Source organism: Bos grunniens, chromosome 15, assembly GCF_055505025.1.
Source record: "Bos grunniens cultivar Pamir isolate PY7600 chromosome 15, Bosgru_T2T1.0, whole genome shotgun sequence".
Taxonomy (NCBI): Eukaryota; Metazoa; Chordata; class Mammalia; order Artiodactyla; family Bovidae; genus Bos; species Bos grunniens.
In genome coordinates this window covers 27,944,956-27,961,867 of record NC_141179.1, presented here as the reverse complement: position 1 = coordinate 27,961,867, position 16,912 = coordinate 27,944,956, and the positions used below count along the sequence as shown (strand labels likewise).

The following is a 16,912-nucleotide window of genomic DNA, read 5'->3' as shown; positions in this document are numbered from 1 at the left end:
ACCCGCTCCAGTATTCTTGCCTGGGAAATCCCATGGACAGAGGAACCGGGCGAGTTACAGTCCTTGGTCACAGAGAGTCAGACGCAACTGAGCACACTAGAGACCCTTCCTTTGCACCTGCATGGTTCACCCATTATTGCAGGACAGTGTGCATAAAATACAGGCTCCTGAGGTGGCCTGTCTTTGTTGTCCCTGCTGTTCCTGATTTTGAATGGCCTCTTTTTTGACAATGTCTCTTTTTGTGACTGACAATCTTCTCAACTGACAACCCTCAAAATCTTACACCCCCTCACCTCCACCATTCCCTATGTACAGATTCACCACTTGGGAGCAACCCAGCTCCTTATAGCTCCCTGGGAAATCGAGAGAGGGTGAAGTGGAAGGAAGAGGAGAGGGCGAGCACACCCAGTCCTGTACCCTTGGGACGTCCTGGGCAGCATTCTTCCAGCTCAGCCTGCCTGGCACAGGGTTCTCACCACAACACTCCCTTACAGCATGAACCCCACCTCAGTCTGGCCTCATAAGCCTGCAGATTGGACCTCTCCCATGACACCCTCGATTTAGCAACTGAACTGGGGGAAACGTGTCCAGGGAAAGTTTACCCCCCAAAGAAACCAGGCTGTTGGGAAACCAGGAGGGGTGAGTCAGCTGAGGTCCAATGTGGTGGGGATGACCGGGCAGGAGTATTTGAGGCTGGAATTTGGGCAGGGGTTTACCTGGATAGAAATAGGGAGTGAGAAGAACAGATAGGGAGAGAGTGATCAAGGGACTAAGGAAGGGTGATCTAGAGCTGATGCAGCATGTGGCCCAAAGGTGGATCCAAGCAAATCCAGGTCTGAGTGCACCTCCTCGGGGATACCTATGGATGGCCAGGCCCCTGTGGTAAAGGCTCTTGTAGTTAGACTTGTGGACAAATAGTTAGAACCTTGTGCTACGGAGCTATTGCAAAGGATCAATAAAACTGCCCTGGGTCTGAGAGGACGCCCTGGGGGCAGTGACGCCGGAATTGAGGTGGAGGCAAAGCCTGGACCCAGCAGGCTTCGCAAGTCAGGACCGAATAATCCGGCAACTGGAAACCAGGCCAGATACGTCGCCGAGAGGAGTCCGAGGCCTCTTTAAGAAGTGGCGGGGGAAGGAGGGTGTGGGCATAGCTGGCGGAAGTGCCGGAGGAAGGGGTGGGGCCAAGAGAGGGAGGCAAAAGCCGGAAGTCGAGGCCTGATCTTCGCGTGGTGATGTCGGCCGGTGGGGCTGTGGAGCCTGGGCTCCCGGCGGCGGCTGCCGCTCCCTCGGCCGCCCCGGCTCGGGATCCCGGGCCGGGGCACTTGTTCCGGCCTATCAGTGCTGAGGACGAGGAGCAGCAGCCCACTGAGATCGAGTCGCTGTGTATGAACTGCTACCGCAATGTGAGACGGGGGTGCGGCCGCGGGCGGCTGGAGGGTTGGGCAGAGGCGGGGAGGAGCGGGGGTCGGCGATCCTGCCAGGCTGGCCCAACTGGGGACCTGGGGGCGAGGCAGAGCTTGGGGCTCAGTAGATGGGGGGTTGGGAGTTTCATTGGTACTCTCCTTAACTGTTTTCTGCTTTCTCAGGGCATGACGCGCCTCCTGCTCACCAAGATCCCCTTCTTCAGAGAAATAATCGTGAGCTCCTTTTCCTGCGAGCACTGTGGCTGGAACAACACAGAGATCCAGTCGGCGGGCAGGATCCAGGACCAGGGAGTGCGCTACACTCTGACTGTCAGGGCTCAGGAGGTGAGAGGGGCCCTGGTGTCCTAGGGAAAGCTTGGGGACTGGAGTCGGAGCTTCGGTCCAGGTGGTCAGACCTCAGATATATCCACTTAAGTGTCCAAGCCTGTTTCCTCCTTTGTAAAATGGCGTTGGTGCCATCATCTGCTCAGGTGCGGTAAGACTTGTGAACATGCTTTGTAAGGTATCAAATGAAGCAGTAGTATCAGAAGGTATCAAATGAGCAGTAGTTTATGAATAGTACTCTAACCAGTTGGGTAGCTGGTTCACATCAAGGTGCTATTCCGCAGGAGCAGTCTGGACTGCCCCTAGTAGGGAGAAGAAAGAAAACAGCTGGGCTGGGGGCTCCTGTATTGTTAACTTCTGTAGACTGAAGGTTTTTCGTTCTGCCCAGGACATGGACAGAGAAGTAGTGAAGACTGACTCTGCCACCACAAGGATCCCAGAGCTGGATTTTGAAATTCCTGCCTTCAGCCAGAAAGGAGGTATATTTAAGAACAGAGTGTTTGTGCTGTTCATGCCTGGCCTGAATCTTACTGTCTTGCAAAAGTCTTGGTGCCAGGTGTAGTGGCTTATGTATGGATTTGGCCACATCCTTGATCTTCATTGGTTTAACCTAAGAGAGCTTAGATAAAGTAGCTTAAGGTAGTATATAGTGATAGTAACACTGTGATGTACTTATTACAAAATTGTCTGTAATAATCACTCTTAACTAGAGGTGAATGGAACTTTATTCCCTGCCTCCTTGATTTTATAGATGAAGTCAAGGGCCAGACGGTTCAGCAAACTTCCCAGGGTCATACCGGCACTTGATGGCAAAGCGAAGCCTGACCTGTCTTTTGTTCTTACTCACCAGCTCTGACTACTGTTGAAGGATTGATCAGCCGTGCTATCTCTGGCCTGGAGCAGGATCAGCCCACTCGAAGGGTGAGCTGGGGTTTTCTCATTGCAGCAGCTCAGGGAATAATTTTTTTCTGTACACTTGTTCTCCTTCCCATGTGGCTGAACTGTTTCTGACTGAATGTTGGAGAACTTTGAGGGGAAGTGAATGGTGATGCTATAGCTGCCTGGATGTTACATGTGTTGTACCCCTGTCCTTTCCACTTCCCCTCCTCCACTGTACATCGAGGCCTCTTCTCAGACACTGTACCCTTACCTCTGAAGAGCCTTCCCTGACACCCTTGGGTTTATCTGTGCTTCCTGAGTGCTCCATTGTGTCTTATATTTATTATGACATCATATATATCTATATATATATATATGAAATAATATAATTAAAAATTCAGTCATCTGTCTTCTTAAGTGGACAGATAAGTCTCTAGTTTTCTTAAACAGAGCCCCATGAAAGGGTTCTTGCTTATTTACTGTTGTTGGTTACCTGGCACAAATGCCTGGACTGAATAGCTGAATGAGTGAGAAAAGGAGACTTGTCTGGCACCACCCACAAACTTCAAACTTATTTGCTACTTTTACTTATTTATTTTTTAAAATTAATTAATTTTTGGCTGCACTGGGTTTTCACTGCTGCACGTGGGCTCTCTCTAGTTGTGGCAAGTGGGAGCTGCTCTTCGTTGCGGTGCAAGCTTCTCATTGCAATGATTTCTCTTGTTGCGGAGCACAGGCTCTAGGTACGTGGGCTTAGTTGCTCCATAGCATGTGGAATCTTTCCAGGCCAGAGACTGAACCCATGTCCTGTGCATTCGCAGGTGGATTCCTATCCTCTGGACCCCCAGGGACATCCTTATTTACTACTTCTTGTTGTGAAGCCCAAGTGTGTTCTCAGTTACACTAAGATGAGTTGTGACTTCTTGTTGGACGTGATGGGGGCATAACTTCTATCACCAGGGCTGATCTTCTACTCTCTGTACCTGTCAGGCGAACGAAGAAGCTGTGGCTGAAAGAATTGATGAATTCATTGCCAAACTGAAAGAGCTAAAGCAAGTGGCCTCTCCTTTCACAATAGTGAGTATTGAGGGACTCCAGGTGCCCTAAACTTAGGGGAGGAGAGACCATTAAGACTGTCTGAGATCTTCCCGTGGTGCCTCAGTGTTAGATGGAGGATTGTATGTGATTTCTTGTTGTAACTGCTTGCTCTTTACCCATGTTAGATCATTGATGATCCCTCAGGGAACAGCTTTGTGGAAAACCCACATGCTCCCCGGAAAGATGATGCCCTGGTGATCACACACTATAATCGGACTCTGCAGCAAGAGGAGATGCTGGGGCTCCAGGTGAGTGCATTGAAGAAGCAAAGAATGCTCTGGAATTACCTTGCACTCTGGATTACTTGGCGTCAGCTCTGTACTTCCCTTGACTAGGGCTTTGCTCTCTGACTTCCTTGTTAAAACCCACAAGGTGGCAGGGGACATAAGCAAGCCAGAGCATTTTCTCTCCCCTCCGGGGGAGGCTGAGGTCCGTGTGCCAACATTTGATTTGCGTCTCTTCTGCTTTAGGCAGACGCACCAGAAGAGAAGCCAGAAGAGGAGGATATCAGAAACGAAGTGAGTCACATTGGCTCTTGTGGAGGAAGCAGTGGTGGGCTGAGACTGATACCGTTCAGTATCTCTTCCTGACCAGCAACATGGGTGGCTGCCAGCGTTCCAGTAGAATGCCTGTAGCCTGAGCAGGGTTCCCCCGCCTGGGAGGGCTCACCCTGCATCCCCGTGTTGTGTTCCAGGTGCTCCAGTTCAACACAAATTGCCCAGAATGCAATGCTCCAGCCCAGACTAACATGAAGCTAGTTCGTATCTTTCATCGGGCCGTTGGGTTGCTCTTCATCTGACTCAGGCGTGAACATTATACTCAGTCTGGAAAATATTTCCTTCAAAGAAAGCATATGCTTTATTCTGAGTGATGAGGAGGATGTTGCCTTTGATGAGACTGTGCACTTTGGCTTTTGGGTTCAAAGAGAGAATTAGGCCATGGTCTCTAGGCTCTTGCCTGTGGTCTGAGCCATGTTGTCACACATTGATGAGTGGGGATTGCTGTGGGTGGTGACCTTGGCCTCTTCTGGGGGCTTGTCTGATGTAGGCTTGTGATCTGTTTCCTGCAGTCCTGGGACCAGCATCTGTTTGTGTGGGAGGTTTGGGTTTGTTCTTTCCCAGAGGGTGGTCTTGCTCTCCTGGAAGCAGATTTCCTTAATTCCCTCTTCCAGAAATCCCTCACTTTAAGGAGGTTATCATCATGGCTACCAACTGCGAGAACTGCGGCCATCGGACCAACGAGGTGGGTGGGCTTCGTCATTTGGGAAGAAGCCTAACTTGAGGGTAACCCCTATTGAACTTTCTTCCTTTCTAAAGCTACTTAGGGTGAGGAGCTCTTGAAGCAACTAGAAATTAGCTTAGAGGAGAAAAGTTAGAAATAGCATAACTTGTTGAAGACATTCAAAGTTAGTTATATGGAAGAGAGAGACCTATTTTTTGACTCATCTCTCAGAGGGGTGAAAGTACAGGGAGGCAGATTTTGGCTTAATAATAAAAAGCTTTCTGGGTCTGTCTGAAAATAGAGCGGTCTGCCTTGGAGGGTTGTAAATTCCCTTTTCCTGAGTGTATTCAAGCATACATTTTAAATTCTTAAACCAGAAAAACTATAAAGGGGATCTACCCATTAGATGCAGCTAAAGTCCCCTTTCAACCTCGAGTCATTTTTTTCAAGGTGAATTCAGTTTCTTGGCAATCTGGGGTATGTTTTGGCAGGCTGCTGGTGCTAGGCACTCTGCTTCTGGCCAGCTCCCCCTGATTTCATCATGGATGACTGCTGCCCTTGTGGTATAGAAGGCACTGTCCTTGGAAACCAGTAGTGGGCCTGAGTGGAGGTCCAAGCCTTTGTCCCCTCCCCCTCCCCAGACTCCCTGCACTAGGTGAGGATGCGTCTCCTCTGCTGCTGCTGCTGCTGCTGACACTGTTACCATCTGTGCAGGTGAAATCTGGAGGAGCTGTGGAGCCCTTGGGCACCAGGATCACCTTCCACATCACCGATCCCTCAGATATGACCAGAGATCTGCTCAAGGTGACAGCCTGCATGGGGAAGTGACTCTCTTTCACACATGGCTCTGTGTCAAGGGGAAATTTGTCTTTGCCCAATCATGTCCTGGGGTTGTGAGGTACCTCCTTATTCCCTTGGGTCTGAGGATCCCTGAGTAGAGTTAATCGATGGTCGGAAGTGCAGATTCAGAAGGTGACTCAGGAGTGCTTTCTGATGACTTGGCAGCCTTTTGCCTCTAGTGACTGTAAGGGCCCTTGTTTCTGGACTTTTAATGACAGGATGCCTGCCAGCTTGGAGCCATGACTCAGAATGTCCCCTTTTAAAGTTGGCTTCAGGAGTGAGTCTGGCTTTAATCGAAGATTCAGAGAAAACTGGGACAGCTGACTTGTCCTCAAACTGTTACTGGTAGTATTAATTTGGCAGGAGGACTCTGGTTAGCTTTCTCCAGGGGCTCCTGATTTAAAGCCTAATTTGATCTCTCACCTTGCAGTCTGAGACATGCAGTGTGGAAATCCCAGAGCTGGAATTTGAACTGGGAATGGCTGTCCTCGGGGGCAAGTTCACCACACTGGAGGGGATGCTGAAAGACATCCGGGAACTGGTGAGTGCCCTGAGGACAGCGCATGCAGCTTCACAGAGTGACTGAGGGGGAATGGGCTCGAAGGCTTCAAAGGTCCTGGGTTTTGGAGCTGATAACCAAGGTTTCTTTATTTTTAAGCTGATTTGAGTTAAACATTATTTTGGATTATGACATTAAGTTTATGGAAAGTTCAGAGTGGAAGATCTCAGGCCTGACTCTGGGCTGATCTAGATATTTTTTGGTTTTGAGTAAGTCATTTATTTCACTGTAAGATGGGGGGACGAGGGCCCTTTTAGTGCCTGAAACTCCTGAACATACATGTATATGTATGTGTTGACGTAACCCATGTATTTGTTCTCTTAGTGAATCATTTCACTTAATTCTCAGTTGTTAGGTATTTTGTCTTTGTAATTGAGCTCTACTTTGTGCTTCTTCAGACAAGGACTAGAGTTCATATTTAAGAACCTTTCTATAGCTTTTGTTTCATGTTGCCCATTATCACTTTGGCAGATTAATCCACACAGTCTTAGGAGTGGCTGCCTAGGTCAGAAGGTGGTGTAGAATAAACAGACACCAGACCTCCCCAGCGGGCATCCCTGGTCTCTACCCCTCCCCGCCAGCCCCCCGCCTCCATCAGGTTTATGGTTAAACCTAACAAACGGTGAGCCAGTATTCTAGCAATTTGGATGCCATTTCTTACAGGTAACCAAGAACCCTTTCACACTGGGTGACAGCTCCAGTCCTGGCCAGACGGAGAAACTGCAGGAGTTTAGTCAGAAGTTGGACCAGGTGAGAGGACTGGTTGGCCAGTGTTTACGGTCCTGGGGTTCCAGTGAACAAGCAGGAGGCTACACACCCCTTCTTGCCACATATCAACATCTAACATGTTGCGAATTCTCCTGTTTCCGATATCCCGCGCCATCTCCTTTCTTGGTTTTCTCCCTTTTTTTGTTAGAGCATCTTTTCCAGTAGCATCATGAGAAAGTGCATGGGAAGTAGAATTCCTGGGATTTTGCATGTCTGAAACTTTCTTTATTCTACTCTTGTACTAGCTGAATGGCTGGGAATAGAATTCTGGGTGGAAATAATTTTTTATCAGAATTTCTAAAGTCTTCCAATTTCCTGCTAATGTCTTTCATTTTCTCAGTTTGGCTGTTGAGAGGTTGGAAGGCATTCTGCTTCCTGATCTTTTGTTTGTGACCTATCTTATGATACTTTTCTGTCTCCTGTGATGTGAAATTTCAGAATGTGCTTTGGTGTGGGTCAGTTTTCAACCATTGTTGTTAAGCACTGGGTGGGTTCTTTAAATCTGGAAAGTCATGTGGCTCAGTTCTAGGGAGCTTATAAAAATGCTCTATTGCTTCTTCTCTGTTCTCTCTTTCTGAGATCTCTATCTCAGTGTTTTGGATGTTAGACTGACTTGTCTGGTTGTCTGTAATTTTTTTTTTTTTGGTCCTATTTTTGTTTTTTTATGTTTGCTTTACTGTCGGAGAATAATTTTCCAGCCCTTTAATTGAGTTTTTCATTTCCACTGACATTTTGATTTTCCAAGTGGCTTTTTTTGGTCTTTCAATACTTTCTGCCGGCTTTTTTTTTTTTTAAAATAGCATCCTGTTGTATTAAGGAGGTAGTATTTTTTTCTCTTTGAGAATATTAATATTTTTTTCTTATGTTTAATTTTCCTTGCATAGGTTCCATTTCCTCCCAAGTTTTTTTTTTTTTTTCCCATTTGATTTCTGTCTTTCAGTGTTAGGGGCTTTGCTCAGATGTCTGGTAATCATTGGTTGTCTGTTTAAAAGTAGAGGACTAAACCACCTGAGTGGGGTGAGTCTTGTTGACATTGGGTCATTGGAGGGGATTCAGCTTAGCCATTTTGTTGAGGCGACTCCAATGCTTGAGTTGTTAAGTGTTTCCTCTTGGGCTGGTCAGATTCCCAGCAGTGCGTGTTCCATTTCCTGGCCTGAGGGTGAAGGCTTGGCTGGCAGTGTTCTGAGAGCCCAGTGTGGGAACAGGACTGGGGGTGTGTATGTTTCCAGTAAGGCTACCTTCACTTAACTTCCTGTTCTTGATGCCTTCCTGTCTACCCTCCACTGGGTCAGTGTCCCCCAGGCCATAGTGCTCTGTGCTCACCTCTCCACAGCATCCTCTATCTGCTCTTGGGATGGAGGAAGGACAATTGTTGATCTGTTTGGGGTAAGAGAGGAGATAGGGGTGCTTTTTAAACAACTGTCAAAGACTCTTATTTTAGATCCTCTCTACTCCACCTCTAGAAGTACCTTCATTTCACTAGTTCTTAAAACTCTGCGGGATTCTGTAGTGTAATTAGGTTGCTTGTAAATTAGGCTGGCAGACACAGCTCTTTTCCTGCAAGGAGCTATGTAAGATTTACACGATCATGCTGAATTCTGTCTCCTTTAGATCCTTGAGGGTATTTTGAAGGCTCACTTTATTATGGATGATCCGGCAGGAAACAGCTACTTGCAGGTACAGTAGACCTTCCCTGGTATTTCATAGAGATGTCTTTTTGATCTTCCTTAAATATATATCACTTCTCCAGAAACTGAGACACTCAATTCTAAATGAGTGCCTTTTATCAGGGAAACTTTTAGCAGAAATTGGAACATAAGGGAGCAAGGGGGGAGGTAGAAGGGACTGTGTGTCAAGAGGGAAAAAAGGAGACTCCCAGGTTCCTTCTTCCTCTAGTCTAGCTGGAGTCCCAGCTCTCAGTACAACATGGAGTTTTCATTTTGTAAATCTGGCTGTAGAGTGAGAAGTGGTGCCTCATCCAGAGGCCAAGGTGGGAAACTTAAAGCTGACAAGGGAGATACTCTGGTGATTGATAGTAACTTTAAGTAGTTTGAGTAGTTATTATGGATCAGGCAAAACTTTTCTAAGATTGCTCCACAATTAAGAGGATGCTACCTTCTTTGTAAGAAGGTGCAGATAGAAAGTTGTTCTCCTTGCAGTCCCACTCCCAGCCCATGTGAGCTCTGTTGCTAGGCCCATGAGTTGAGCCTAGTTGTTGGGTGTTGAAGGCCCTTTGAAACAATGAAGGAAATTTCCTGGTGGTCCAGTGGTTAGCACTCTGTGCTTCCATTGCAGGGGGGCATGGATTCAGTCCCTAGTTGGGGAACTAAGATCCTGCATGCCGCTTGGCAAAAAAAGAATAAAAACTCATTAAGGTCTTGATAAAGTGGAAATTTGGAAGTTGCCAGGGGGAGGGGGGATGGGAGGATGGCAGAGGCACTGATGGTCTGTCCTTGGCCTTGCAGAATGTGTATGCACCTGAAGATGACCCTGAGATGAAGGTGGAGCATTATAAGCGCACATTTGACCAAAACGAAGAGCTGGGGCTCAACGACATGAAGACAGAGGGCTATGAGACAGGGCTGCCTGCCCAGCGGTAGCAGTGGTGGTTCCCGGCCAGCCTCCAGTGCTACTCAGACGACGGGGTTATTTATTGCTTTCGGAAAAGGCTGGACTTGCCCCCTACGAGGCCTTGCCCGCGCAGGGAGGACACCCGGTCTAAGTCGGAGATCTGGGCACACTTTCTGAACAGTTTGTGATGGAAATACAAACCTCTTGGGTTACTTGACCTTACTTTGAAGGATTTGAATTGGCATGGAAAGAAACCCAGAAATGAACCATCAGGCGTGTCATTGTCACTTGTTTCAAGTCTTTACCCTCTCTCCACACAGTGCTCTCTTATATAGGGCTGGAACTCTGAAGAGTTGGGAGAAAGTGGAAGACATCTACATCTGGAGTTTGGGAGTTGGGTTGGGTATATAAAATACTGACTTTCAACACAGTCTCCTGAGGGGAGGGAGTCTAGGACAGGTGAAGAAGTTCTCATTAAAATGGTGGCACTGGCCTCTGAATTCACTCTGTCCTTGTTTGATGTGCTGGTAGAATTCAACCTCCTGAGGAAATTTTCTCTAGTGGAGCAACTGTAACTTGGGGAGTGGAGCTAGCATTTCATTCACTCCTTCAGTAGATGTTCGAGTGTTTGCTTTGTGCCAGGTACATCATAGAACTGAAGAAAATAAAGCTCTGCTTTCATGGAGCTTCAAGTGTAGTGGGGAGAGTTGACAGAACGGGTCAGGGTCAGGGCATTTGCCTCATTAGATGGAACTTCAGAGAAAGGGCCAACCAGGGATTGAATCCATGCCCTTCTTTGGCCATGCCACTGGTTGTAAATTCATTTGATCCTTGAGCCCTGTGAGGTAAGCTTAAGACCTGAGCTTGGTCTTGTTAGGCTAAGGTTTGGTAGTGAGTAGAATGGTTAGAGGTGAACTGAAGACAGAAATGGGCAGGAGGTGATTGGGTTGAGAGGACTCTAGTGGTAACATGCCTGGAGCAGAACTGTGAGACTTGCCCAGTGCCTACTGACACCAGGGAGGACGCGGGGCTGTGGAGTTCAGCTGGAGATAACACTAAAGTGGACTAGATGCAGAGGCGGTGTTGTAAATGGACCTTTGGGGCCTTCCAGCTAGTGAGGCCCTATCAATCCAGTGCCCCCTTCTCACAGGCCCTAAGAGACTCAGCCTTGTTTTCCTGGGCCTGTGCTGTGACCACTCAGTATTCCAGTGGTTTAAAGTTCAGGCCTCAGGGCAGTAATCTCAAACCTGTTCTATCATGTATATTTTTTGAACCTGTGTCCCAAGATATGTGTTTTTATTAAGTATAATAATGCCTCATTATATATTGACTAATATATATCTCTTAAAACAGTGACCAAAAAATTGAGCATATGGTGAGATAGATAAACTACACAAACTAACTTATTTTTCAAAAAATTTGGATTACCTCTTGCACCCCACTTTTTTAGTCTCTGATCCCAAGGGTCATATGTTCTAGCTATGTGAAGTTGGGCAACTTAATCTCTCCAAACTTCAGTGTTCTCATCTGTAAGGTAAAGGTAATAAAACCATGTGAGAAATGTGAGGGTTAAATGAGATAATTCAAATACAGCTCTTAAAACCTCAAGAAGAAAAATCTTTCCAAACTTGTGTGTTAGAATTCATTCTCTTTGCTGCTGCTGCTGCTGCTGCTGCTAAGTCGCTTCAGTTGTGTCTGACTCTGTCTCTAGCTTCTCTCTTGCCATGCTGAAAACATCAATAGATCTAGGTTCTTTTCATTGGGAAGAGTTTGCACAAAATCTGGGGACAACCGGTATCAAATGCGGGTAAGTTACATAGGTTAGAAACTACCATATTTTTCATCATAATTATACTGGGTTTGGAATCCTGAATTCGTCTCTTGAAAGCCCCTTAAAACAGATTCCTCTCCTCCTAAACATATTAATAAAAATTACTTAAAAACAATGTGCCAGTTGTTGTTTGAAGCATTTTGCATAGTAATATTATCTTAGTCCACCTAATCATTGAGTTCCGTGTCATTATTATCCCCATTTTGTTAAGCAACTTGCCCCAGGCCTCTCACAGTTAGCAAGTTATTGAGCCAGAACTCAAACGTAGATGGGCTGCAACTCCAGAGCCCACGTTCGTTAACTACTCTGGTGCTTCTGAAGCTGCTGGGGTCATAAGTCTTGTTGGAGTCATGGATGTATCCTCGCGACCACAACAGCCCTTGCTGCACAGTTGTTTGAGCAGATGGAAGGACGAAGAGAAGAAACGCAATTGCCGGGTCAGAGGGGATGTAGAGTGGGCCCCGGAAGCGTGCGTGTTTGTTCTTCAGTCCTCCAAGATTCTGAGACTCGCACATGTCTGCCCAGCACTTCCAAACACACCGTCACTTCCGGTCCTGGCCCCGCCCCCTCGCAGCTCGCTGCTGTTCCGTTTCGCGTTCAACAATTTTGTCCCCAGCCCTGACCCGTTTCCCTCCGCTGCCATGGCGGCAGCTCCACCGCTCTCCAAGGCCGAGTACCTGAAGCGATACTTGTCTGGGGCAGATGGCGGCGTCGACGGGGGCCCTGAGTCCGGCCGCAAGCGTCGCAAAAAGCGGCCGAAGCCTAGCGGGGCCGGCGGCAAGGGGTGAGTTGGCCCTGGCAGGGTGGGGTCCGCGCGGCCCGCCGCCCCTCACCTTCCCGCGCCGCCCTCGGCCCGGCTCTTGCTGGGCTCCTCGCCGGCGGCCCCGCGCCCCTGACCCTGACCCTGCCTGCGCTCAGAGCCCTCTCAGGCCGCTGCTCGCGCCCCTGGGCAGTATCTCCAGTGTGTTCAGGCCGGGTTGTAACTTGTATTAGTCTTTTCCCGCCTTTGTGGCATCCCGTTCTCCCGCAGAGAGTGAATATTGTATCCTGAGAATAAACGTGAAACGAATTCAAAGGCTCTGTGCTGGTATATTAGCGGCCCAGAACCTGCCCGTGCGGGTTCTCCTAAGCCAAGGACTCGGGTCGCGACCTATGCTCACTTCCTGTTACTCTTGCTACTACCAATAACAACTAACGTTTATACCGTTCTTGTCAGTGCCTGATAACATTGTAAGTACTTTAGACATGATTTTATTTAAGAGTCATAACAGTGTTAAGAAGTAGATATTTTTGCTATCTCCACTTTTCAAACGAGAAAACTTACGTGCCCTAGTGTACTGGGTTGAGTACTGTCCCTCTTCTCCAAACCAGAACCTTAGCATGTGACACTATTTAGAAGTAGAGTCTTTGCAGATATAATTAGTTAAGCTGTCCAGTATAAACTGGTGTCCTTTTAAGAAAAGAGAAATTTGGATACAGAAACAGGCTTAGAGGGAAAACTTCCCAGGTGAAGATGGGAGGCTGAGGCTGGACTGGATTTATGCAGCTGACAGAGGCTACCAGAAGTTGGAAGAGTCAAGGAAAGATCTTACCCTGGAGCCTTTCTTGGTGGACATTGCCTTGCACACACCTTGATTTCAGACTTGAAGTCTCCAGAACTGTGAGGGAATACATTTCTGTTGTTTTAAGCCACTCGGTTTGTGGTCCTTTGTTAGGCAGCTCTAAGAAACTAATATACCCTGTAAAGTCAAATAGTTCCAAAGAACTAACCGGTTTAGTTAGTTAACTCTTTGGTTGTTGTGTTATTCTTGCTGTCTTCTGATCCCTCTGACTTGTGTGGATTTCCTGGAGGCAGTGCCTTGTAGTGACATTGTCTTGAGCTTTGAAGTAACATTGATCAGTCTTTCAGTCCTATCTGTGCCACTTCATGAGTTGTGTGGCCTTGGACAAGGTATTTCATCTCTCTCAGCCTCAGTTTTTTCATCTTTAAAGTCAGAGTAATATTGAATTATATCACTTACATTAAATGGTTGTTGTGATTAGTCATCTGGCTTTTCAAATGATAACTGTTAATAATAACGGTTTACATCATGGCAGTCATTATTCTTTGGACTCATCCATAGTTGATCCATGTAACAAATATTTATTGGGTACTTCGTCTATCACAGTGAGGATATCACTGTGAATGAGATATCACTGTCCCTACTTTGATGGAGCTTATAGTTTAATGGGGATACAGTCTTTAAACAACTAATTATGCAACTAGTTGATTTATTTCCAAGAATGTGTAACGGATTCTTAGTTGGGAGAGGTAAGGGGAGTAGTGTTGTAAGGTCTGCTCAAGGAATTTATATATATGCTCGGCTTTTAAGAATGACAAAGAGTTTCCCACTAAAGAATAAGAAGAGTAGGTTAGGCAGAGGGAAGGAACTAAATATGTGAAACTGATATGGAAAGGAATTTGGCTCATTCTAGGCATCAGAAGATGACTAGTGAGTAGTGAATTGAGGAGACAGTGGTGCGAGATGAAATTGGCCATATTGGCAAAGAATGGACCATAGGATCTTATAGGATTTTGAACTTTAGCCTAAAACCAGAGATGAATGTTTGTAGGCTGTTATCCAAGAATGATTCTTCTTTTTTTGGTCTTTTGTTTTTCATCTTTAGAATGCGAATTGTGGATGATGACGTGAGCTGGACATCTATCTCAACCACTAAAGCAGAAAAGGAGGAAGAGGAAGATGATGGAGATTTGCCTGTGGTGTGTATCTTTTTGCGGCTCTGAGGACTTTGAAATGCAAGCCTCTGAATCTCGACTCCCAATGCAGCGTAGATAGTAAGGAGGAAAGTTGAGGTCAGAGAAGAAGTGACATTTTCCAGGAGCTATTTTAAAATAGTTTTCTTTGATGATGCCTATATACAGTCTTTGTATATGGAGGGCTCCATCTGCCTAGAAGTGGGAACTGATGACAGAGAGACAGGATTCCTCAGTGTCAGTGATAAAGAGTCGTGATTAGAATTAGCCATGGTTCAATTTGTTGCAACTTACCTTAAAAACACTGTTCAGTTTCAATGAAAGGAAATGTTATTTACTTCTTTTATTTACTGATTCAACTAAGCTTTAAAATTGTATACGTTTGCCTAGGTATAGCAGATATGTAGATTAATAGAGTATAGTATTTATACTTTAGAGGTCATACCCTTAGAATGGGAGACTGAATTCAAATAATTTCAGCAGTATGGTGAATGTCGGAGATATAGTTCACATACGTTATTGTTGTTTAGTCGCTAAGTTGTGTCTGACTCTTTTGTGACCTCATGGATTGTAGCCTGCCAGGCTTCTCTGTCCCTGGATTTCCCAGGCAAGAATACTGGAGTGGGTTTCCATTTCCTTCTCCAGGGATCCTCCTGGAGATTGAACTGTGTCTCCTGCATCACTTGCATTGCAGGTGGATTCTTTACCAGCTGTGCCAACGGGGAAGCCCCTCACATGCATGCCAAATGCTCTTGGAACCCAATGGGCACATTTTTTAGCCCATGAAAATGGGAGATTGCTTGAAGGATGGAGATATCTGAATTGAGTTTTGAAGGATAAGTAAGAGCTAGGTGGTCAAAAGCATAGGTAAATAAGTTAGCATTGGTATGGCCATAGGACTTTTGCTTAGAATTGCTGAGAAACAAAGTGGAAAGGAGATAGTTACGTCTCTGAGCCATAATTTGCTCTTAGTAATATGGAGCCTTTCTTTGCAGGGCTTTTGTGAAGATGGAGTGAGATAATATAAGTAATGCACAAAGCAGTGCTTTGCTCATAGTTGCAGGTCTGTCATGTGGAAAGAGGATCATTTGCATCAGAGGTCAGAACTTGGGTCGACAGAAAGAAGTTACAGGAAGGTAGATGCGGGTCCAATACAACTAAGAACTTTCTAACCCCCAAATGCAGCGGACCGCCTTGTAACATGAGTTCCCTGTCAGTGAATTGGTTCTGTCAGGAGGGACTACATAAGTGATCATTTGTCAAGGATACTGTAGGGAAGATTCGAGATTTATTTGGGAATTTGGGTGATAGGAAATATGGTCTTATCCCTTAAAGATTCTATGAGTCTTTGTACATTTTAATGACTTCTTTTGGTGGGATCCTAGAAAAACTATCATTGTGATCTACAGTAAAGCTTTCATAAGGAGTCCAAATTCTTTAATGAATGGTAAGTGTGACAGGAACCCTGCCTGTGTTTTTACCCTGAATGGAGTGGTAAACAGGTAAAAGGAGTTTAGCTTTTAGCTTTGAGTGGCAGCTGTTATACCAGGTGGGTTAATAAAAAGGTTTGTAATAAAAGAAATGAACATCTGGAGGGAAATTAATGAGTCAGAGAAAGATCTATAATTAAACCATTCAGTGACATTCACATGTTTATGGAGCACATGTAACTGAGGACCACTGTCTGTTTCTTCAGGGCTGTTTTGGGTCTTTGTGAGCCATGTATTGTTAGGAGTGGAATAGTCATAGCTTCAGGTTCTTCAGATAGCACTGCTACTTGGCTGGATCCTGTGGATTTCCTTAAAATGTTGTTCTCACTTCCACAGGTGGCTGAGTTTGTGGATGAGCGGCCAGAAGAGGTAAAGCAGATGGAAGCCTTTCGTTCCAGTGCTAAATGGAAGCTTCTGGGGAGTGAGTTCCAGTAACAGATAAATCTGAATTTCTCATTAATAGGGGAAGACTTTTATCTTTTTTTTCTTTTTTCTAAAATTGAAGTATCATTGATTTACAGTATTGTGTTCTAGGTATGTGGCAAAGTCAGTTATGTGTATATATGTATTTTTAGATAATTTTTCATTTAAGTTATTCTGGGATATTGAATATAGTTCCCTGGCCTGTACAGTAATTCCTCATGGCTTATCTATTTTATGTATAGTGGTTTGTATATGTTAATCCCATACTCCTAAGTTATTCCTTCCCCCTTCCCCTTTGGTAATCATAAGTGTGTTTTCTGTGTCTGTGTTTCTTTTCTGTATATGTGTTATTTCTGTTCCGTATATGTGTTATAATTTGTGTTATTTTTTAGTTTCTACATGTAAGTTCTGTCATATAATATTTATCTTTCTGTCTGACTTCGCTTAGTATAATATTCTCTAGGTCCATCCATGTTGCTACAAATGGCAATATCTCACTCTTTTTCACGGCTGAATAATATTCGTGTGTGTGTGTGTATCCCACAACTTCTTAAACCAAAAATTGTGTCTTGCTGGGCACTTGAGTTGTTTCCATGTCTTGGCTATAGAAATAGTGCTGCCGTAAACATTGGGATGCATATATCTTTTTAAATTAGTGTTTTTATTTTTCCCGGATATATACCCAGGAGTGGAATTGCTGCATCCCATGGTAGTTCTGTTCTGGTTTTT

The 16,912-nt window shown here is 45.6% G+C and overlaps 2 protein-coding genes across 10 annotated transcripts in view; both read left to right on the top strand.

Annotated features, from left to right (window-relative positions):
• Positions 1-1,218: 1,218 nt before the first annotated feature.
• ZPR1 (ZPR1 zinc finger) lies at positions 1,219-10,184 on the top strand. The gene is made up of 14 exons (XM_086339365.1): positions 1,219-1,403; positions 1,587-1,748; positions 2,137-2,227; positions 2,599-2,669; positions 3,618-3,704; positions 3,851-3,973; positions 4,196-4,243; positions 4,420-4,486; positions 4,897-4,967; positions 5,661-5,750; positions 6,217-6,327; positions 7,009-7,095; positions 8,725-8,790; positions 9,579-10,184. Exons 1-14 carry the CDS (start codon positions 1,233-1,235, stop codon positions 9,711-9,713), a joined length of 1,380 nt encoding a protein of 459 aa, XP_086195491.1. The 5' UTR covers positions 1,219-1,232; the 3' UTR covers positions 9,714-10,184.
• A 1,447-nt stretch (positions 10,185-11,631) lies between these two features.
• BUD13 (BUD13 spliceosome associated protein) overlaps positions 11,632-16,912 on the top strand; it is a 146,174-nt gene continuing 140,893 nt past the window's right edge. For 5 of the 9 annotated variants that reach the window (XM_086339359.1, XM_086339358.1, XM_086339357.1 and 2 more), the window contains exons 1-3: positions 11,632-12,299; positions 14,183-14,276; positions 16,097-16,181. In XM_086339359.1, coding sequence (XP_086195485.1) covers positions 11,866-12,299; positions 14,183-14,276; positions 16,097-16,181 — 613 coding nt within the window. In that variant the 5' untranslated portion in view covers positions 11,632-11,865. The remainder of the gene's footprint in view (positions 12,300-14,182; positions 14,277-16,096; positions 16,182-16,912) is intronic. The other 4 variants (XR_015141872.1, XR_015141871.1, XM_086339364.1 and 1 more) reach the window with 3 other exon arrangements.